Raw genomic sequence first — 22,572 nt, 5'->3', positions numbered from 1 at the left:
GGGGGGCTGCGAGGGCAGGATCAGCCCCCGGGCACTTCAGCCCCCAAAGACCCTGAGCCGGGTTTGGCCTGCCTTGAAACGAGTGGTGGGGCTGCTGACCCCCTGTGCCATAAGGCTAGTGGGCTGCAGGAATTGGGGTCCCTGGGGAAGGAGGGGCAAGGGGGGGTCTCCTTCCCCACAGCTACAGGGGATCCTATTCTGAAGGTTCAGATTAAATTCAGGTGAGGGCAGGAAGGCTGGGGGGGGGCGGGCCAGGTTTGCCAGGTGGGCTCTGCCCCTTGGGGCTCCCACAGGCTGTTTGGGGGTGAAAGGCTCTGGATGGGGCTAGGGGGGCACAGGGAACCGAGTTCGTGCCATTAAATCCCACTGGAAGGCCTTAAGGTGCCCCATCTGCCTAAGACCCCGCCTTCCAGGGGTCTTCAGATAAACAGGGGGAGCCCTTGTGTTCCTCCAAGCCCTCGGAAGGCCCACCATAAACACGTCTTTCATTGCAGATGTTTGGAAGTGTAACTGAGATTGTGCTGGGCTTAATTCTTGCTTTTCCTCCCCATCAGCTGGATGTTGGCAGTGATGAAGAACGCAGACTCAACCTAAGGTAGGCAGGAACTGTTCCCCCACTCGCTGTAGAGTTTTTCACCCGCCTGGCACCCTTCAGGAAACGGCAGAGTGTGGCACGCAGGGGTTGCTAGTCATTGTCACCTCTTCCCTGTAAACTTTGGGGTGCTGTTCAAACACAGCCGTGGAGTTCTCAGATAACTGCCTTAGCTCACTTTCAGACATGCAAGAATACATTGAGATGCTGGATTAACACTCCCTGTGTGTCAAATTCTGTGCTAAAACCGCATGCCCGGAGTCTGTGGGTCTGCTGGCAGGAAATGTCATGCGGGGGGGGGGGGGGAATAGCATTTTCAGAAGAACAATCAAGATCCTTTTTCACCTTCCTGGGTTTTGGGGGTACAATTTCAACCCTGTTGGCTATTCAGTACTATTTTTACAGTCTCAGTTTGTCTGTGATACTGAGGCTGTTATAGCCTGTATATAATTGCAATGGTTTTTTATTCATTCTTTAAAAACTGCCCCAAAGTGGAACAGAGTTGACAGCATAAAAGGACTTGAGGCAAATTCCCATGAGAGGAAAGCAGGTGAATTCAGAGCTCCGACGTTCCTTACAACCGGGCTATCCAAGTGGCTAAACTACCATCTTGTAGACAGCTGCAGCCTTGGGGAGGGGGTGCCAACATTGCCCCCAGGCAGGGAGTCCTGTCTACTCAGCACCCTTACCTGCTGACCACCGTTCAAAGATCAGTTGACCAAACCAGGCATCTTTGCCAGGGGGAAGGGATAGGAGAGCATATTGGCAATGGCTGCCGACCGGGGGTGCCAGCCAGGTGGCATCTGTGCCACCATGGAGCCCGTAGAAGCCTTCCGTCCATCAGCTCAGTGGTAGGAACGGTGGGGTCCTGCCTGGTGAAGCTGCAATGCTGGCCGGGGTCTTACTCCAAAGGGCAAATGATGTGTTGTTGTCCCTTTTGGTCTGTTGGGGGCGCTCCCCTTCCACCTCTGCCAGCCGGTCTGGGGTTTGCGTCACACAGTTTTCTCCAGATTTTTGCAGGGACCGAAGTGACCCTGGGAGGCCTGGGAGGTTTCTGGCAAGCAGCCAAACTGACCCATCAGGAGGGTCTTTGCAAACTGGTCCTACAACCCACCGCTCCAGTTGCAGGTCCAAAAGCGCATCGCTCTCCCGGGATATGAAATGGGAGAATAATCTGCCCGTTGTCCGTAAGTGCTGGTTACTTGGCCCCATCCAGAGTGGCAAGGCTTATCCTAAGCAAGGAGTAAAACTGCAAGAAGCAGGATCAAAATAACGTCCAAGGACGCCATCGGTCCTCAGAAGCAGGAAGTTAAACTGCAAAGAAGGGTTCCTGCGGGGGGGGGTAACGGGCCGGGTCGAAACAAACACCAGAACTGGGGCTCGCACTCTATAAAGGATGGGTGTACAACGGGGGACCAAAGACTCCCGAAGGGACGACACAACGGTCGACCAAGGGGCCGGTGGCAGAGGGACCGGGTGGCTCCACGGAGGAACAACACCACTTCGGTGTCAGGACGTTGGACCGGTCCTACAGACTCAGCATCCTGTTTTTGAAACCGTGGGTAGCGTCAGCAGCTTCCACCTCCAGCAGGGTCCCTTGCTGGCTTCTCCGACTGGACGATATCCTCTTGGAGCCTCTGGAGTGACCGTGCGGGACCCCCAGCCCGTCTTCAGGTTCCCCCTTGAGGGACGTCCAGCAGCCCCCCTGCGGCAGGCCCTCCTTCCCCTCCAAGCCGCTGGGGAGACCGGCCTGCACTTGCCTTCCGGAGAGTGAAGGCTGCACCACCAGGAGACCGAAGGCTAATCTGCAAAAAGAAAATGTTGGGCGCTTCCTCTTCTGGTGGTTCGTCCCATTGTGCGAATTCTCCAATCTGCATCCTGTTTTCAGAGGGAGCTTAATCAGGATTGTAGCAACCTCTTAGGGTGGTGGGTGGGCTGCGAAGGCCTAGGCTGACTGAGGGTGGGTGGGCTTCTCCCCCAGACCTCCTTGCCTGGGCTGGGCAGGGGCAGGGGGACCAGCCACTCAAACCAGCTCAGGAAAAGGCAGAAAGGCCAGTCCTGGAGGTCATGTCAGAAGTCAGCCCTGCCCCCTGTTGCTGAACTGGGTTGCAAGGGACTACTCTAGCACCCATCAGCCAGGGCAAACTTCGCTGATGCTCCCATTGGTGGGGCAGAAGGAGAAGGATCCCAATTCCAGACCCCTCGGGGCTTTAGAGAGCCAGACTTGGAATTAGGCACTGATGTCCTTGGGACACTCAGCCGGTTCGGAAGCCAAAAGCATAAGTGTGGAGGTCAGCTCGCTCGTGTCCGTATTTCATGGCACAGTCTCTGCTGGGGGGGGGGGGAGGCTGGCTCTCCCCTCCCGCTCGCATTTGTTATCGGCAAGGCTTTTATCCGGTGGATTGTGCCCGCCTTCACTTAAATCGGAGTTCTTGCTTGCATTGCAATGACCCTCCTGGAAAATAAGTCCTTTGTGTTTCTCCCAAGCCTGTTGCACGATGGGAAATGGGGGATTAAAACCCCCCTCGCCCGTCCCCTGGACTGGTCCCACCACAGCAGCCTCCCTCTGCTCAGTCCTCTCAGCAGGCCTGACCCCACAATTACTATAATTGTGATAAAGTGGGTTCCAAGATCCCCAGGCCTGCATCGCCCGCCACTTACTTCTGCTGAGAAATTTGAGGGTTCCTCGAAAGATTTCTTCTCTCTTCCTCCCCCCCCCAGCCTTACCCCCGAAGAGATTTTGCACCAGCGCTGCGAGTGACCTGTGGTCTCTGGAAACGCGGCTTGGAATGTCTGGCAGCCCAGGCGCCCACGCCTCTGCAGCCACACAATGGCCCCTCACAAAGAGCTTTTGTTGGTGCAGCTCTGCAGGCCCGGGAGCGAAGCTTTCCAGCCTCAGAGCTCACGCCGTCTTCGGTCCTTTCGGCCCTTCGCCAAGAGGCAGGGTGGGGGTTGGGTTCCCCCTGGGTCCAACGAGATGATGCCTCCAGAACAGGAGCAGAAGACCCAGCCGCTCTGCTCCTCAGTGCCCCTCGGCCTGGCTCCAAGCATCCTTGGGTGGACAGCCAAAGGCGGGACCCTCCCAGGGCTAAAAGTAGTTCCTGAGCCCGTCCGGTTGACCCACTTCTGGAAAAGCCAAGCGGGTCCCTTTCAGAGGTGAGCCTCAGACAGAGATCTTCCCTTTCTGGAGAGGTGTCCCCTCCAAACAGGGCGGTTTTCTTTCCCTCACATAAACCGTGGCCATCCACCAATTCTTCCTTATTGATTTATTCATTGTTGACAGTCCTTGTGCCAGACCCTTGGGGCTCAGTGTGGACACGGTGCTGTAGCTGAAGCCGAGAGGTCTGTCCTTGCAGTGTCAGGATCTTGAGTCTTAGAAATGCCACCTTGAAAACGCTGTTTTTTCTTTGGGAATACAGAATTTTGGAAGGCCTCAAAGCTGGCCAGGGTCTCGGCACTGAAAGTTGACGATAGTGCCCCAGTTAGGTGTGGCTTTCCATGCTTCCTCAGCTGGGAAGGAGGCCCTGTGAGCCCTCCAGGGCTGGAGACCTCTCTCCAAACAGCTGAGGGGCAGGAGAGGGCTTTGCACATCTCCACACTAGTCTGAAATGGATTGAGAGAAGTAGAACTAGTACGTGAGAGAATCTCAGAGGGTCCCAAAGCATTTTAGGTGCCCCGTTCTCCATTCTCTTCCCTCCTTCCTGAACGTTTCCATAGATAGAAATCTATGCACGGCCTTAATATTACCCGGGGGCAAACGCTCCATCACACTCTGCGTTCCATCTCAGTAGCATTGGTGCAAACTTGTTCGCTACTCCTTGTACTAGGACTACAACACCCAGAACCCACAGCCAGACTGTTGGGGAGTGGTAGCACATCTGGGGGACATCTGCTGGTTTAGGCTGCTTTAGCTTTTCTGTTTTGCAAGTGGCTGAGATGGCCTGTTTCGCATGTCCCCTCCTTTTCCTGGTGGCCAGCCTTGGCCACCAGACGGTCAGAAGGGGAGGTGGCCAGACCCCAGAATGGCTCCCAGTTTTTGGAGGGAGGGGTTCAGGGAGGAGGAGGAGGGTTGGGAGGAGCAAAACCTGCTTTGGGGGGTCTCAATTTCTCCTCCCACACCAGCATGTGAAATGAAGATGGTCCACTGCTAAACTTTTGGTTGGACAGTGGTGAGTTCAAACTGAACAATTCATGACCCAGATTTCACCCCTGGGCCCTTCTGAGACACTGGGAGCAGCTGCCATCCTCGTCGCCAGTGCATGGAGCTCAGGAGATCTAGGAAGGCTTTTATTTTCCATGGAAAAGTCTTGTATAATAGCTGGTTCCAAGCTGTCTCGTCTCCATCTGTCTGCTTCTCAAATGCTGCCCGCTGAAATTGGACCCTAATCCGATTCCCCAGGATGGTCTTACTCTCCCAGGACCTCATGCGAGTCCTGATGTGGGCGGTGAGGAAGGCCAGCCCTTCGTCCATCAGGCTGGCCCCCTTGACTCTCCCAAGGTCAGCCAAGAGGATCTGTCCAGCCAATGAAGCAAAGGACTTCAGCGGCTGCGAACGAGCAAAGGCGGTGGGAGGGGAGGGCTCTCACGAGCATTGCCCAGGCCCCCTTTCCTCCTGAAAGCCTTCTTTCATCAGGGTGGACGAGGGCAGGTCCTCGCTCGTGCTTGGGGCCGAGATACCGTGGGGGGCAGGGGGCAGGGCTCCGTAAAAGCCACCCATTCCCAAGTGACGTGGCGATTCCTCCCTCCTTCGCGCAGAAGGATCGGTTGGCTTTTTAATTCCCACCAAGAAATGTCAAGAACCTCTCAGCACGATGACTTGAAGACTCGGTTATGAACCTATCTGATTTTGCTACCTTCTGCCTGTCCTTTGGGGCCACACGATGTTTCGGCTGCTTAAAGAAACCCCATCCGAAGCCGTACGTATCCCGCGCCCTTCTTGCTCCTACAGCTCCTGCAGCTTGGCTAGCGTCCGAGACCTTCAGAAGGTCTTGAGGCCTCCTCCTTGGGGGTGAGCTGTGTTTTCCCACATGAGCCTCACCTGAGCTGGTGGGAATTCAGCTGCGGAAACGGCTGTTTCTTGGGCAGCAGTTTACAAACCGACCGAGATGTAGAACTCTTTGAGGTTTGGAGCTGTGATATAGAAACCAAGCTGGCTTTTAATGGTTGTTTCTCTTTATTGGGCTTAAGGCCAAATGGGTGGCTGGACTCCTGTTATGGAGAGGATCCTGTGGTTGATTGCTGAGGTCACCCCTGAAGGACGGGGAGTGGGTGTCCCCCCCCTTTTTTTTTACATTTCTTGTTGCTAACAGATTCCTTGACAAATCCTTTGTCCTGTTTGTTGAATACTCGGCCACAGAAGGGAGCTGTGGGAGTGGGCTTTCCTTTGCTTGAGCTGGTGGCTGTGGGATGATCTCACTTCAGCCTGATTGTGCCGTGGTCAAGATTATGGGCAGTTAGTCATCCCTCTCCCTTGGATCACAAACAGGAATTGTGTGTAGTTGGTCTCCGAGGGGCAGGAAATGCCGGGAAAGGTGTCCTGTCAGACTTCGCAAGCCCTTTGCGTGTTTTCTCGGACCTCACATCAGTGTCGCCCATTGCACGCTGGCCCCGAAGTCCATTCTGACTTTTTTCAGCCTGGGGCTGTGAATAAAGTCATGTTTGACATTTGAGGTTCAGGACTGTTAATCAGATAAAAGGCTTGGTCCACTAGCAGCCCAGCTTTGATTTTATTGCCCGGTGAAATGTAGACTTGATGGGATCTTGCACAGATTCAGTGGGTCACATCCCCAGGTAGGAGTAGCAGCTTCTCGGGGGGAGGGTTGAGTGAGCGAGACCCTTTCTGCAGCCCACGCTGCACGTGTTTAATCAGGTGAGTGCGGCTGTCCTCCTTTGCTAGTACAGGTAGTCCTTGACTTATGGCCACGGTTGACCCCCAAAATTCTGTTCTTAAGGCTTATTGCTAGACTGGGCTCCAAATATGATAGACTGATCATATCTGAATGAAAGTCAAAATCCAGACACTCGTGCAGGCTGGGGAATTCTGGCAGTTAAAGTTCTCAAGTCTTAAAAGTTGCTAAGCTTGGACACCCCTGCTTTAAAGAATTGGGGGCCTGGACAAATACCCTCCAAATTATTCTTTGTTGCTATCAGTCTGCGTTAGTTGGGGCCAGTTTCCTGTCCGGGGCTAAAACCGTGTTTACATACCCTTTAAAAGGCCAAATTGCTCACTCGCCTGCAGCTTTTCTGGGGACAGCCTTAGAAAACACGCGGAAGAACCCCATTCTCCTGAAAGTCCAAATCCTGCCTGTGGGGCTGCTTTGGCAAATGTTTCTAGTGAATTCTCCAGGTTGGATGCAACTTCTTCCCGCCTTCAAGCCCAATCTAGAAGGCTCTTTATAAATTCCCATGGCGCTGAACGTGCTGAGAGGGATAAACAATTTAAAAAATCATATTAAGAAGTAATCTCCCTCGTGGAATCTGACAGCCCAGGGTCATTACACAATTCTATGGGAAGGCCGTTATCTTTTTCCTCCAAAACTCTTGTAGGCACACCTCCCGAAGCAGACCAACATCTAGCCCCGGTGGAAAATTACGCTGTCTGCTTCTGACGGGAACCCAGATGCCTTTCTGAAATCGTTTGCTAGCAGTGAAGCCTCCTCATCCCCCTCTGACAAGCAGTTAGTCATTTGCTCAGAGCTTGGCTTGGTGCCGGAGGCTTTTGGCTCCGGAACAAGGCCTGCAGTGTGTGGAAGTGATCAGGCACAATCCTTTGGTCCCACTAATTGTGTCCTAACATTAGCAGAACCGCTGAAAAGATGAGCCACCGGCTCTTTGACCAAGAGAGGGCAGAGCCTGACCTGCTGCTCTGCCTGTTTGTATTGCAGCTTAAGCGAGAGCTTTTTTATGGTCAAAGGAGCTGCGCTATTCCTGCAGCAAGGAAACAGTCCACAAGGTCCCCCACGGAGTCTCCCGCATTCCCACAAACATGCAGGTAATGTCCCCTCGGCCTCTCCAGGTAACTTGGGAAGAATCAGTTTAGGAAACTCCTCCAGTGGGGAGGAGAAAGGTGGTAAGTGAGGGTGGGCCTCCTGGGAAGCAAAGGGCATTGAATGGTTCCCGCTTGGTTCTTCCAAGAGGAAGGAGGAGATTGGAGGATGGGATCCAGTATCACGGGTAGCGAAGCTTCTGGGTTCAGCTTGGCAGTTCTTACTGGAAGACCCCTATCTTGTTCAGTGGCTACAGAGGGTACCGAGAAGGCCTCTCAAAATGCAATCAGATTGACCATTATGATTGGCCCTCAAGCCTGAAGGGTGAGATGGAAGCGTGACTATTTGGGGAATTGCTGAGTGCCAGAGACGTCTTGGGGATATGGGGTGACGGTTCCAGATTGGATTTGATGTGGGGCCAAGCAAGCTAAGCAAGGACCCAAACTTGTCTTCGTTCAACTACTGCCCTCTGGAGGACATTAAGTTGGGAAGATAAGGTAGCGGAGTCCATACTTTCTATTTCCACTTCAGTCCCATCCTGTCCCCACCCGGGATGTTCTGGAGAAGTTTTGGAAGCATTCCTACCTGGAGACCAAGGATCTCTTCTGCTGTCCTAAATCTATGCTTGGCCCTCAGGAAGTTCTTGTGAAGCCTAAGGATGGCTGGTTAAGGAGGCTTCAGAGAGATCCGAAACAATGGGCAGCAAAAGGAGCATAGTTTTATGACTCTTAATGTTTTCTGAGAGTCATGATAGATCATTCAATAGCGTTTCTCAATCTTGGCAATTTTAAGATGGGTGGACTTCAACTCATAGAATTCCTCACCCAGCTGGAGTTGAAGTCCATCCATCTTCACGTTGCCTAAGCTGAGAAACTGTCATGGAGGATGGACAGGGGAGGAGCGCTCTGTCAGCTGATGCAGCAAAGCAAATTTAGGAGGTGCATCTGATGATTTTGCTGCCTGTGCATCCACAGGTGATTTGCCTCAGCACCTTCAGGTGATGATCAACCTCCTTCGCTGTGAGGACAGAATCAAGCTGGTAAGAGGACTTGCCAGATCCTTGCGGTGGTATAATCCCTTGCCACGGTCCCACTGCAGCAGTGGTCTTTCCCCAGTAGATCAGTCCTTTGTGGAAGGAGTTGCTTGGGAGCACGGAGTAGACCTGTGAAGAGAAAACTATTCCTGTCAATCAAAGTAGAGTTGGAAGCAGGGTATCCCCAACCATCATCTGACTTTAGCCATCAATGCTGAGTGCCCTTGGACTCCAGAAATCAGATATTGTAGTCCAGCCTTCCTCTACCTTCACTGAGATCTCTCTAGACCTGAAGAATGTAGGCTGGTGCCCCATAGGGGTATTGGATCAGAACTCCCACAATTCCCAACTACCCTTCCCCACCTAGTGCTGCCTGGAAGACTGTACGAGATGCGGCCCAACGTATATTTAGAGGGCACCAGGTGGGTTGGAGAGAATTGAATTAAACCCTCTTCTTTTTGTCTTGCCAGAAACATACCTAGCTAAAGTAATACCTAGCTAAAGAGAGGTATGGCCAAAGGGATGAATGCTGAGAACTGCCTTGCTGGTTTTTAGGCCGTGCTCTTAGAAAGTGCGTGGAGCGACCGCGTGAGGTACATGGTGGTGGTCTACAGCACCGGGCGCCAAGACACCGAGGAGAACATTCTCCTGGGCGTGGACTTTTCCAGCAAGGAGAGGTGAGGGGGGAATGCCTGGGGATGCTTGAAGAGCAGGCTGGCTCCCCCACCGTTCTGCCCAGCCAGCAGCCCTGGACCTTCCCTTTCCTCTTTTATGGCAGCCAGAGTTGTACCATTGGGATGGTGCTGCGTCTGTGGAGCGATACGAAGATCCACCTGGATGGAGACGGGTAAGAAACAGGAGGATCTGGAGAGCTGGCAGAGGACAGCCAAGCTGGCGGGGACAAGGCTGTTGTGATCAGTTCCTGGAGGGGACGGGGGATTTGGCCCCTTGTGCAAAGAGTGAGTGAATTACCTGTGAAGAGCCATAGCCTGGCCTGTGTGCGCTGCATCGATTTTTGTCTGTCTCTGATAGTGGGTTTAGCGTCAGCACGGCGGGCAACATGCACATCTTCAAACCTGTCTCGGTGCAAGCCATGTGGTGAGCAACTTCCTGTTTTCCTCTCCTTCTCCTCCTCCTTCTTCCCCAAAGGCTGAAGCCGATTTTTGGCTGCCATCGCAGGGACCCAGATGGTCCTTGGCCAACATCAGCAGCTCTTTTGGCCTTGCAGTGAGCAAGAGGGCTCTGATGCATTTGCTGGTTCAGCCACTGCCCTCTGTGGTGCCCGCTTGACCGGCCCTTTTTCTGCTCGGGGTGCTGGGGCTGAGGGATATCTCTTTGGGTTTCCCCACTCGTAGGTCTGCCTTGCAGATCCTCCACAAGGCTTGCGAGATGGCGCGGAGGCACAACTACTTCCCGGGAGGGATGGCGCTTGTCTGGGCCACCTACTACGAGAGCTGCATCGCTTCCGAGCAGAGTTGCCTCAACGAGTGGAACGCCATGCAGGACCTGGAGTCTCCACGCCCCGACTCGCCTGCGCTCTACATGGACAAGTGGGTTCCTTCCCATTCTTGCTTTGCTAGGACCTTCTGGGCAGAGAAGACAGACCTGGACAATTTTGGGCTGACTTTATTGGTCAAGATGCAGCTGTAGTTGCAAGCCTCTTTCTGCTAAACCTCAGGCCCACCCTCATTTGGAGTATGCGTGGGCACCCAGGCATACCAGAGGTTGTGTTGTGTTGGAGAGAACCAGGTGCTTGGTTGTGGGTCTCTCACCATCCTTGTTCAGTATTTCAGAAGTCCCCTACTTTAACCATTACTCACTTGTGGTTAAACAGCTGTTGGGAGGCTTCTCTGTGGAATCCCAACTGTTTCTGGACTAACCCTCAGCAAGAAGGGGGCACAAAAGCTCACCATTAGTCCCAGCTTGCTGTTATCTTGGGGAAATCTGCAAATACTTTCTTGGAAGGTAGCTGCCTGGGTTTGCAGCCCGCCGCAACTCCCGCCTTCCTTCCTTCCCTTCCAGGCCAACTGAGCGGGAGAGGGCAGAATGGCTGATCAAGGCCAAACTCCGGAGCATCATGATGAGCGAAGATCTGGAGAACGTGACTTCCAAAGAAGTTAGTCCAAGAGCCCGAGGACTCGGGGCTGGGGGCTTCTTTTACCAAAGCTGATCCCTCAGTGTGCCTCTCTCGGCAGATCCGGAACGAGCTGGAGAAGCAGATGAACTGCAACCTGAAAGAATTCAAGGAATTCATTGACAATGAGATGCTACTCATCCTGGGGCAGATGGACAAGCCCTCCCTCATCTTTGATCACCTCTACCTGGTAAGCATCAATGCGCGGGAGAGCTCCCTTAGGAGCACACACACACACCCGTCCCCCGGGCACCATTGCCTGACTCTACTGTGATTCTTCCAGGGCTCTGAATGGAACGCCTCGAACCTGGAGGAGCTTCAGGGCTCCGGGTGAGTTTGACCCAGCTGTGTTGACCTCTTCAGGGGTCTCTAGGCCAGTGACCGGCAGGTGGCCAACAGAATCTCAGATGGCAAAGGCTGAAAAAGACCAGACGGTTCCTGGATCTGTTGTACATTGTACAGAGTTGAATTCATGTACTTCCCCCCCCCCCATGCGATGGACAGCTGAACCTCCTCCACAGGAGAAGCCTCCACAGATGGAGAATATTGGCCCAGAAATTGTAACGTGGATGACCTTGGCAGAGGGAGGGAAGATCTTGAGGGGAGTTATTATTTCTTTATTGGATTTCTACGGCTGCCCATCTCAGCAGACGACTCTGAGCGGCTCGCAGTTCAGTAACATATATTACAATTAAAATCTTAAAAACAGTTTAAGACAATAAGAACTACGAAGACCGTTAAAACCCTAAAGAACATTAAGAGGACTATGAAAATGTCTCCCAGTTCACATGAGTGTAGACAAGGAAAGAGAGGAAGCACCATCAGATGTGTGAGGTTGTGTTTCTAGAGTCAGCCTCAATCAATCGTGTCTCAATAATTTTAGACATAATTTTTAGCTTTTCGGGTGGCGGTGAGTCTGTTTCTTGGTCTGTCTGCTTTTTAAGACGGGCAGAAATTTATCAGCTCAGATGCAAGGTTCAATATACAAGGTTGGGCTGAGTGGTATTGATTTATTAATGGTCCTTTCTTCCTCACCGAGACGCCGCAGTTTTTTCCCTTCCCCTGCTGATCCATCTGTTTCCATCCTTTCAGCGTGGACTACATTTTAAACGTCACCAGGGAGATCGACAATTTCTTCCCGGGATTGTTTGCGTACCACAACATCCGCGTCTATGATGAAGAAACGACCGATCTTCTCGCCCATTGGAACGAGGCTTACCATTTTATCAACAAAGCCAAGTGAGTTTCTGGAAGCGATTCTGCTGGCCTGCATTTCCCTGGTCCGAAGCTGCGACCAGGAAAACCTTCCCCAGAAGGCTGTGCGGCGCCTCTGGGAACGGCTTGCCTCCAAGACTGGGCAACCTGAGGCATCCTGCAGCTAAAGATGGACATTTTGACCAAGTGGTGTCCATCTTCAGCATCTCTAAGACTTGTGGGCTTCATCTCCCAGAATTCCCCAGCTAGTGCTGGCTGGGGAATTCTGGAAATTGAAATCCACAAGTCTTAAAGTTGCCAAGGATGGACACCCTTATTCTAGCCCCTTCCTGCTGTCTCTGCATGTAGGGCCATTTGCAGTGTTGCTGTAAATTAAATATTGGGGGCTGCACCAAAGCCTCCTCATGCAGCTTGGCACAGGGGAGGTGAGATATAAAAGGAGGGCCCGGGTGCTCGAGGACCCCATCCCGGCTCCTGACCCCTTCTAATCCCTCTTCTCTCCCAGGAAAAACCACTCCAAGTGTCTGGTTCACTGCAAGATGGGCGTGAGCCGCTCCGCGTCGACGGTCATTGCCTACGCCATGAAGGAGTTTGGATGGTCCCTGGAGAAAGCCTACAGTTACGTCAGGCAGAAGCGCAGCATCGCTCGGCCCAACGCCGGGTTCATGAGGCAGCTGCTGGAATATCAGGGTATCCTGGATGCCAGGTAAGGTGGCTCTCCCTGGGGGAGGGGGGGAGGGCAGGGGAAGGGTTGGGCCGCACTCTCCCTTGGCCTCCTGCCTTTGAAGTCGGGTTCCTGAGCTCAGAAATGAACTTCTTCGAGAGAAGGATTACTTTTCCGGCGTCCATTCCTGCTGTGGACTGAGCTGCTGCTTATCCGACCGTTGCCGAAGTTCTTCCACCTCCCAAGGCTATTCCCACCGGCCATCCGATCCCCTTTCCTCCCCAGTCCTTCCCGCATTCTTTTGCCCCTTGCTCTTGCAGCCGCTGACCTGGCCCTCTGAATGCAAAACCTCTGTGTCCCAAAGATGCTTTCCCCAAAAGGCAACTTGACTTTCTTGTTTTTTCCTTTGAAAACCCCGAAGAAACTTCTTGGATGAGAAGAGAAACCTTTTGAAAGAAAGTCCAGTTGCCTTTTGGAAGAAAAAGCCCCTTTGGGACCACCAGACCCGAACGATGGAGACTCTCCATAGACACAAAGCCTCTGAGCTGCCCTGGACGTTCCTCCCCTCTGTTTTTCCCCACCCAGCAAACAGCGCCACAACAAGCTCTGGAAACAGCAGCCGGGAGGCGGCCTCCCCCCCAGGGCAGAAAGCCCCGCCGGGCCCAATGATCTCCTGCTCGGCAGCCTGGAGGACATGGACCTGGACCCTCCCGGGGCCCCCATCTGCGCAGACCGCCGAACGCCCCTCGACTCGGTGGGCATCCACTACTGCTTACGGCGCCTCTCCAACTCCTTGCTGGCCCCCCGCGAGCCGTGTCTGCAGCTGGAGGACCTGGAGGCAGACGCCATGCTGGAGGAGGCCGGCTCTGCCGCCAGGGACCTGCTGGGCCAGCTGCAGGCAGGAATGCCGGAGATCAGTGCAGACCCCCAGGGCCACCAGAAACCCGAGGCGGTTCCTCGGGTGCCGGTCTCCGAGGAGGAGAAGCCCACCGAACGATGGAAGCGGCGGTCGCTCCAAGAGGAGGGCAGGCACAACTGCGAGAACCTGAATAACAACAACAGTAAGAGGAGCTGCCCGGATGACTTTGAAGTAAGGGCAGGACTGAGCTTGGCCGGGTCTGTTTTGGGGGGAGGGTCTTGGGGCCCCAGGGTCTGGTCCCCCTCTTGACCACCAAGGCTTACTTTGAGTTCCTCCTTGTCCAGAGGGCCCAACCCACCTGGCTGGGCCCTTTTCCTTTGAGGAAGGCCCTTCTCCTTCTCTCCAAGGACTGGATGGAGAAGCGTTTCTACTTCCTTTCATCCTCTCTTTTCTCCTTTCCAGCATGAAGCCCTGTTCGGGGTCCTCAACAAAGTCAGCCCCCCCTACAAATCTTGCACTGACTGCATGTATCCCTTGGGTGGGTCCCCTCCTGAAGCCTTCGGAGATGCCCTGGAGGTCCTGCCAGCGGAGCCCCCTTGCCACCGTGCCACCATCTGCACCCAGCCCTCCTTCCCAGCGTTTCTGGAGCAGGCCTCTTGCAAGTCTCCTCTGAAGGAATCCCAGGGACCGAGAGCCAACAGTTTGCTCCCAATGGTCGTGGGAAACGAGGTGCAGGACGTTAGTCCTGATCGGCCAGCTTCAGGGTGGCCCTGTGGCCCTTCTGAAAAGCCCAGGGAGGCCCCTAAAGCCCCAGGAGGTGCCTCACTTGGCTCAAGACAGTCTCTCTGTGAGAGAAGCCCAGTCTTCAACCACGGGCTGAAGCATGACTCTTCTCCAAGAAAAGATGCCCGGCAGACAAAGGACCTGAAGCACTTGCTCTTCAGCAAAGATGTGGAGAAGCCAACCACAAACAGTTACCTGATGCAGCATCAGGAGTCTCTTCTTCAGCTCCAGAAAGCTGGCTTGGTCCGTAAGCACACGAAGGAACTGGAGCGCCTCAAGGCCCCGCCATCCGACACAGCCGGGCCGGGCAAGGAGTGTTCCGGAGGCCCAACCGACGTTGTGACTATCTTGGAAGAGGAGCCCCAGGAGATGGTTGTGGTCGGGGGTCAACTGCAGCCCTCGTCTCAGGATGTCTCGGAGAAGCTCCCGAAGGCCCTTCTTGCTGCTGGAGCCTCCCAGAAGACCTCCACGCCCGTCCCCTCCAAGGTGGACCACATGAGTACCTTCACAAAGGACTTCCTGAAGACCATCTCCTACACCCCGTCCTCTTCTCGGAGTTCCAACCTCACTCGGAGTTCCAGCAGTGACAGCATCCACAGCATCCATGGGAAGCCCGGGCTGGTGAAACAGCGGACGCAGGAGATCGAAACCCGGCTGCGTCTGGCCGGCTTGACTATCTCCTCTCCGCTGAAGCGCTCCAACTCTCTGGCCAAGCTGGGCAGCCTCGACCTGGCCTCCGAGGACCTCACGGGCGAGGCGGACCTATCGCCCTTGACCCGCCCGAGGGAGGCCATGCCGAGCGAGTCTCCAGCCCTTTGCAGCCTCCTCTCCTGGAGGAACACGGAAGACGGACTGCAGCCCTCGGCAAAGGGGACCCTGGGGAAGCCGAAGCACACACCCCGGATGGGAGAAAGCTGACACCTTTGCAGTGTTGGTTTTTTAATGGTTACTTTTAGTCTCGCCCGTATTAAATGCAATTTTATCTTGTTGAAAAAAAGACAGTTGCCTTGCACTTCTCAGGTGGCCCTTCAAGCACAGTGGCAGCAGAGGAGGGACAAGGCGAGCGGCCCAAGGAGCAGGCGCAGGGCCCTTGGGCATCCCTCACGGCCTCCTCTTGGCTTTCATCGGGCAGTGTCCTGGCTGGATTCTTTCCTTCCATGCCAAAAAAATTCCAAAAAAGCCCAGAGATTTGCTTGGAAGGTCAATCCAAGTGTTACTCTCCCTCTTTAAGAGGCCCTTGTGCGAGGACCCAAAGGGGACACAAATGCTACCTCCGTTTTTCAGATCTTCATACCGTAGATAGATAGACAGACACCTCTGCGTGTGTGTGTGTGTTTAGTTAGGATTTTTCAAAGTTCTTCCTCTGCAACTGATTTTTTTTTTGAAGGAAAAAATAGTCCTAGGTCAATAGGATTATAGCCCTGGCCTCGTGGCTCACTCAACGCACCTGAAAAGACAGTATTTCAGGGAGAAAGCATTTTTGCTAGCCATTGCCAGGCTGAATATGCTGGCCAGGATCCCCATCTGAACTGACCAGTTGCTGGCAAGGATGTCACTTTCCCTCCAGACTTGATAGTTTTGTTTGGGGGTCTTGGTTCTCCTTTCCTTCTGCTGTACCCGTCACATGTAGGAGATGTTTACTGTTTCTCCTGATCCCGTTGAAAACTGTAAATTTCATTGTCATGTTACCAAGTGAGGTAGGATCAGTAATGTATGTTTCCTGGGGCATTAAACACTTTTGTTGATAAATCAGAATATGGCATGTTTATTACCTATAAACCAAAATAGCGTAGTTCGAACCTCAAAGGAAGGTCTGTTTTCCTGAATGCCCATGGTTAGTAGAAGCTGTAGTGCTGGTAAGAAGAGACTGTCCAGAAATGGAATCCTTTCATGTCAGACACCTTTTAACTGTAATGATACGATAAATAATTTTGTTATCCTTAAGTTCTGAGACACCTGGGTGATGTATAAACTTTTCAGGTTCAATTTCTCTCCTTTTCCAGAGAATTACCTTTGAAGAATTGATTGCACGGGGCAAAATGTCCCCTAACATTTAATTCCCCATATATATTTTTTTTACCACTGGAAGATTGTTGTCCTATTTAATGAACAGTGACATCCTAGATACTTTATCTCAACTCCATGTTATCCTTCGAAAAAACAAAAACAAAGAGTTGTTTAAGCCACAAGGAAATATTGCTCACCTAGCATGCAGAAATCAGATCACCCCCCCTCCCTGAAGCTGGAAAAGTTTGATGCATAAAATGGTCTGTTTTTCCATATATTGATGATTTTTTTTTTAACTAATAAGAGTGCCTTGCCTAGTGTTTACAAATACTGTATATCTCTGTGAAAGACTTGTTCTGCTTGATTTCTGGTGTTTGTGATATGCTGTCAATACAACTCTGTGCCTAATAATGTTTTTTTACACATCCTGTGGGGTTGGTCTTGTCCTCTGCCTCTAGATATTTTGGACTACTACACCCATCAACCCATGTTGGCTGGGGAATTCTGGAAGTTGAAGTCCGCATGTCTTAAAATTGCCAACGTTGAGGAATATTGCCCATTATCCAAAGGCAGCCTAGCCAGAAACCACAGTAGCCCCAAACCTACGAAGGGCATCAGATTGTGGAAGACTCAACTTTGCCCATGGAGAAGTTGTCAGAAAAGGTTTTGGGGTGTTATTAAAATCAAGTGAAGCAGATTCTCTTGGCACATTACACAGTAGTTGGATTAATTATGCAGCCTCAGCTTCCTGTAAGTTGTTTGTAGAAAGACACTTAAAAAACAGAAAATGAAAGGTAGACTCCACAGGGCTGCAGAAAGGGATAAATTTCAGAGAAGGTTCTGGAGTCTCTTGACGCTGATTTGACAGGTGGAACCAAATGCTAAAACCNAAAGCTGATCCCTCAGTGTGCCTCTCTCGGCAGATCCGGAACGAGCTGGAGAAGCAGATGAACTGCAACCTGAAAGAATTCAAGGAATTCATTGACAATGAGATGCTACTCATCCTGGGGCAGATGGACAAGCCCTCCCTCATCTTTGATCACCTCTACCTGGTAAGCATCAATGCGCGGGAGAGCTCCCTTAGGAGCATACACACACACCCCATCCCCCGGGTACCATTGCCTGACTCTGCTGTGATTCTTCCAGGGCTCTGAATGGAACGCCTCAAACCTGGAGGAGCTTCAGGGCTCCGGGTGAGTTTGACCCAGCTGTGTTGACCTCTTCAGGGGTCTCTAGGCCAGTGACCGGCAGGTGGCCGGCAGAATCTCAGATGGCAAAGGCTGAAAAAGACCAGATGGTTCCTGGATCTGTTGTACATTGTACAGAGTTGAATTCATGTACTTCCCCCCCCCCCCCGTGCGATGGACAGCTGAACCTCCTCCACGGGAGAAGCCTCCACAGATGGAGAATATTGGCCCAGAAATTGTAACGTGGATGACCTTGGCAGAGGGAGGGAAGATCTTGAGGGGAGTTATTATTTCTTTATTGGATTTCTACAGCTGCCCATCTCAGCAGACGACTCTGAGCGGCTCGCAGTTCAGTAACATATATTACAATTAAAATCTTAAAAACAGTTTAAGACAAGAAGAACTACGAAGACCGTTAAAACCCTAAAAAACATTAAGATGACTATGAAAATGTCTCCCAATTCACATGAGTGTAGACAAGGGAAGAGAGGAAGCACCATCAGATGTGTGAGGTTGTGTTTCTAGAGTCAGCCTCAATCAATCGTGTCTCAATAATTTTAGACATAATTTTTAGCTTTTCGGGTGGCGGTGAGTCTGTTTCTTGGTCTGTCTGCTTTTTAAGACGGGCAGAAATTTATCAGCTCAGATGCAAGGTTCAATATACAAGGTTGGGCTGAGTGGTATTGATTTATTAATGGCCCTTTCTTCCTCACCGAGACGCCGCAGTTTCTTCCCTTCCCCTGCTGATCCATCTGTTTCCATCCTTTCAGCGTGGACTACATTTTAAACGTCACCAGGGAGATCGACAATTTCTTCCCGGGGTTGTTTGCGTACCACAACATCCGCGTCTATGATGAAGAAACGACCGATCTTCTCGCCCACTGGAACGAGGCTTACCATTTTATCAACAAAGCCAAGTGAGTTTCTGGAAGCGATTCTGCTGGCCTGCATTTCCCTGGTCCAAAGCTGCAACCAGGAAAACCTTCCCCAGAAGGCTGTGCGGGGCAAGCTGAGGCATCCTGCAGCTAAAGATGGTCATTTTGACCAAGTGGTGTCCATCTTCAGCATCTCTAAGACTTGTGGGCTTCATCTCCCAGAATTCCCCAGCTAGTGCTGGCTGGGGAATTCTGGAAATTGAAATCCACAAGTCTTAAAGTTGCCAAGGATGGACACCCTTATTCTAGCCCCTTCCCGCTGTCTCTGCAAGTAGGGCCATTTGCTGTGTTGCTGTAAATTAAATATTGGGGGCTGCCCCAAAGCCTCCTCACGCAGCCTTGGCACAGGGGAGGTGAGATATAAAAGGAGGGCCCGGGTGCTTGAGGACCCCATCCCGGCTCCTGACCCCTTCTAATCCTTCTTCTCTCCCAGGAAAAACCACTCCAAGTGTCTGGTTCACTGCAAGATGGGCGTGAGCCGCTCCGCGTCGACGGTCATTGCCTACGCCATGAAGGAGTTTGGATGGTCCCTGGAGAAAGCCTACAGTTACGTCAGGCAGAAGCGCAGCATCGCTCGGCCCAACGCCGGGTTCATGAGGCAGCTGCTGGAATATCAGGGTATCCTGGATGCCAGGTAAGGTGGCTCTCCCTGGGGGTGGGGGGGGAGGGCAGGGGAAGGGTTGGGCCGCACTCTCCCTTGGCCTCCTGCCTTTGAAGTCGGGTTCCTGAGTTCAGAAATGAACTTCTTCGAGAGAAGGATTACTTTTCCGGCTTCCATTCCTGCTGTGGACTGAGCTGCTGCTTATCCGACCGTTGTCGAAGTTCTTCCACCTCCCAAGGCTATTCCCACCGGCCATCCGATCCCCTTTCCTCCCCAGTCCTTCCCGCATTCTTTTGCCCCTTGCTCTTGCAGCCGCTGACCTGGCCCTCTGAATGCAAAACCTCTGTGTCCGAAAGATGCTTTCCCCAAAAGGCAACTTGACTTTCTTGTTTTTTCCTTTGAAAACCCCGAAGAAACTTCTTGGATGAGAAGAGAAACCTTTTGAAAGAAAGTCCAGTTGCCTTTTGGAAGAAAAAGCCCCTTTGGGACCACCAGACCCGAACGATGGAGACTCTCCATAGACACAAAGCCTCTGAGCTGCCCTGGACGTTCCTCCCCTCTGTTTTTCCCCACCCAGCAAACAGCGCCACAACAAGCTCTGGAAACAGCAGCCGGGAGGCGGCCTCCCCCCCAGGGCAGAAAGCCCCGCCGGGCCCAATGATCTCCTGCTCGGCAGCCTGGAGGACATGGACCTGGACCCTCCCGGGCCCCCCATCTGCGCAGACCGCCGAACGCCCCTCGACTCGGTGGGCATCCACTACTGCTTACGGCGCCTCTCCAACTCCTTGCTGGCCCCCCGCGAGCCGTGTCTGCAGCTGGAGGACCTGGAGGCAGACGCCATGCTGGAGGATGCCGGCTCTGCCGCCAGGGACCTGCTGGGCCAGCTGCAGGCAGGAATGCCGGAGATCAGTGCAGACCCCCAGGGCCACCAGAAACCCGAGGCGGTTCCTCGGGTGCCGGTCTCCGAGGAGGAGAAGCCCACCGAACGATGGAAGCGGCGGTCGCTCCAAGAGGAGGGCAGGCACAACTGCGAGAACCTGAATAACAACAACAGTAAGAGGAGCTGCCCGGATGACTTTGAAGTAAGGGCAGGACTGAGCTTGGCCGGGTCTGTTTTGGGGGGAGGGTCTTGGGGCCCCAGGGTCTGGTCCCCCTCTTGACCACCAAGAGTTCCTCCTTGTCCAGAGGGCCCAACCCACCTGGCTGGGCCCTTTTCCTTTGAGGAAGGCCCTTCTCCTTCTCTCCAAGGACTGGATGGAGAAGTGTTTCTACTTCCTTTCATCCTCTCTTTTCTCCTTTCCAGCATGAAGCCCTGTTCGGGGTCCTCAACAAAGTCAGCCCCCCCTACAAATCTTGCACTGACTGCATGTATCCCTTGGGTGGGTCCCCTCCTGAAGCCTTCGGAGATGCCCTGGAGGTCCTGCCAGCGGAGCCCCCTTGCCACCGTGCCACCATCTGCACCCAGCCCTCCTTCCCAGCGTTTCTGGAGCAGGCCTCTTGCAAGTCTCCTCTGAAGGAATCCCAGGGACCGAGAGCCAACAGTTTGCTCCTGGTGGTTGTGGGAAACGAGGTGCAGGACGTCAGTCCTGATCGGCCAGCTTCAGGGTGGCCCTGTGGCCCTTCTGAAAAGCCCAGGGAGGCCCCTAAAGCCCCAGGAGGTGCCTCGCTTGGCTCAAGACAGTCTCTCTGTGAGAGAAGCCCAGTCTTCAACCACGGGCTGAAGCATGACTCTTCTCCAAGAAAAGATGCCCGGCAGACAAAGGACCTGAAGCACTTGCTCTTCAGCAAAGATGTGGAGAAGCCAACCACAAACAGTTACCTGATGCAGCATCAGGAGTCTCTTCTTCAGCTCCAGAAAGCTGGCTTGGTCCGTAAGCACACGAAGGAACTGGAGCGCCTCAAGGCCCCGCCGTCCGACACAGCCGGGCCGGGCAAGGAGTGTTCCGGAGGCCCATCCGACGTTGTGACTATCTTGGAAGAGGAGCCCCAGGAGATGGTTGTGGTCGGGGGTCAACTGCAGCCCTCATCTCAGGATGTCTCGGAGAAGCTCCCAAAGGCCCTTCTTGCTGCTGGAGCCTCCCAGAAGACCTCCACGCCCGTCCCCTCCAAGGTGGACCACATGAGTACCTTCACAAAGGACTTCCTGAAGACCATCTCCTACACCCCGTCCTCTTCTCGGAGTTCCAACCTCACTCGGAGTTCCAGCAGTGACAGCATCCACAGCATCCACGGGAAGCCCGGGCTGGTGAAACAGCGGACGCAGGAGATTGAAACCCGGCTGCGACTGGCCGGCTTGACTATCTCCTCTCCGCTGAAGCGCTCCAACTCTCTGGCCAAGCTGGGCAGCCTCGACCTGGCCTCCGAGGACCTCACGGGCGAGGCGGACCTATCGCCCTTGACCCGCCCGAGGGAGGCCCTGCCGAGCGAGTCTCCAGCCCTTTGCAGCCTCCTCTCCTGGAGGAACACGGAAGACAGACTGCAGCCCTCGGCAAAGGGGACCCTGGGGAAGCCGAAGCACACCCCCCGGATGGGAGAAAGCTGACACCTTTGCAGTGTTGGTTTTTTAATGGTTACTTTTAGTCTCGCCCGTATTAAATGCAATTTTATCTTGTTGAAAAAAAGACAGTTGCCTTGCACTTCTCAGGTGGCCCTTCAAGCACAGTGGCAGCAGAGGAGGGACAAGGCGAGCGGCCCGAGGAGAAGGCGCAGGGCCCTTGGGCATCCCTCACGGCCTCCTCTTGGCTTTCATCGGGCAGTGTCCTGGCTGGATTCTTTCCTTCCATGCCAAAAAAATTCCAAAAGAGCCCAGAGATTTGCTTGGAAGGTCAATTCAAGTGTTACTCTCCCTCTTTAAGAGGCCCTTGTGCGAGGACCCAAAGGGGACACAAATGCTACCTCCGTTTTTCAGATCTTCATATCGTAGATAGATAGACAGACACCTCTGCGTGTGTGTGTGTGTGTGTGTAGTTAGGATTTTTCAAAGTTCTTCCTCTGCAACTGATTTTTTTTTCCAAAGGAAAAAATAGTCCTAGGTCAATAGGATTATAGCCCTGGCCTCGTGGCTCACTCAACGCACCTGAAAAGACAGTATTTCAGGGAGAAAGCATTTTTGCTAGCCATTGCCAGACTGAATATGCTGGCCAGGATCCCCATCTGAACTGACCAGTTGCTGGCAAGGATGTCACTTTCCCTTGATAGTTTTGTTTGGGGGTCTTGGTTCTCCTTTCCTTCTGCTGTACCCGTCACATATAGGAGATGTTTACTGTTTCTCCTGATCCCGTTGAAAACTGTAAATTTCATTGTCATGTTACCAAGTGAGGTAGGATCAGTAATGTATGTTTCCTGGGGCATTAAACACTTTTGTTGATAAATCAGAATATTATTATTATTATTATTATTATTATTATTATTATTATTATTATTATTATTATTATTATTATTATTATTATTATTATTATTATTATTATTATTATTATTATTATTTTAATTTCTATACCGCCCTTCTCCCGCAGGACTCAGGGCGGTGCACAGCATATTAAAACAGATACACATATCAATAAAAATAAAAACCCCTCT

General features: G+C 52.8%; 2 protein-coding genes across 2 annotated transcripts; both read left to right on the top strand.

The window, feature by feature from the left end:
• The first annotated feature begins 494 nt into the window (after positions 1-494).
• SSH1 (slingshot protein phosphatase 1) lies at positions 495-15,184 on the top strand. Its single transcript, XM_015815759.1, has 14 exons — positions 495-595; positions 7,477-7,583; positions 8,553-8,617; positions 9,167-9,288; positions 9,390-9,458; positions 9,644-9,709; positions 9,967-10,161; positions 10,634-10,727; positions 10,807-10,935; positions 11,029-11,075; positions 11,838-11,984; positions 12,466-12,666; positions 13,210-13,714; positions 13,946-15,184. Exons 1-14 carry the CDS (start codon positions 495-497, stop codon positions 15,182-15,184), a joined length of 3,087 nt encoding a protein of 1,028 aa, XP_015671245.1.
• A 2,009-nt stretch (positions 15,185-17,193) lies between these two features.
• LOC107287265 (protein phosphatase Slingshot homolog 1-like) lies at positions 17,194-21,538 on the top strand. The gene is made up of 6 exons (XM_015815757.1): positions 17,194-17,325; positions 17,420-17,466; positions 18,231-18,377; positions 18,829-19,029; positions 19,574-20,078; positions 20,300-21,538. The coding sequence occupies exons 1-6, from the start codon at positions 17,221-17,223 to the stop codon at positions 21,536-21,538; spliced, it is 2,244 nt and encodes a 747-aa protein (XP_015671243.1). The 5' UTR covers positions 17,194-17,220.
• The last annotated feature ends 1,034 nt before the right edge of the window (positions 21,539-22,572 follow it).

This window comes from Protobothrops mucrosquamatus, unplaced genomic scaffold (genome assembly GCF_001527695.2).
Source record: "Protobothrops mucrosquamatus isolate PMUCROS unplaced genomic scaffold, P.Mucros_1.0 scaffold374, whole genome shotgun sequence".
Classification (NCBI taxonomy): domain Eukaryota; kingdom Metazoa; phylum Chordata; class Lepidosauria; order Squamata; family Viperidae; genus Protobothrops; species Protobothrops mucrosquamatus.
The sequence above is the reverse complement of the archived record's forward strand: the minus strand, read 5'-3'. Positions and strand labels throughout refer to the sequence as shown.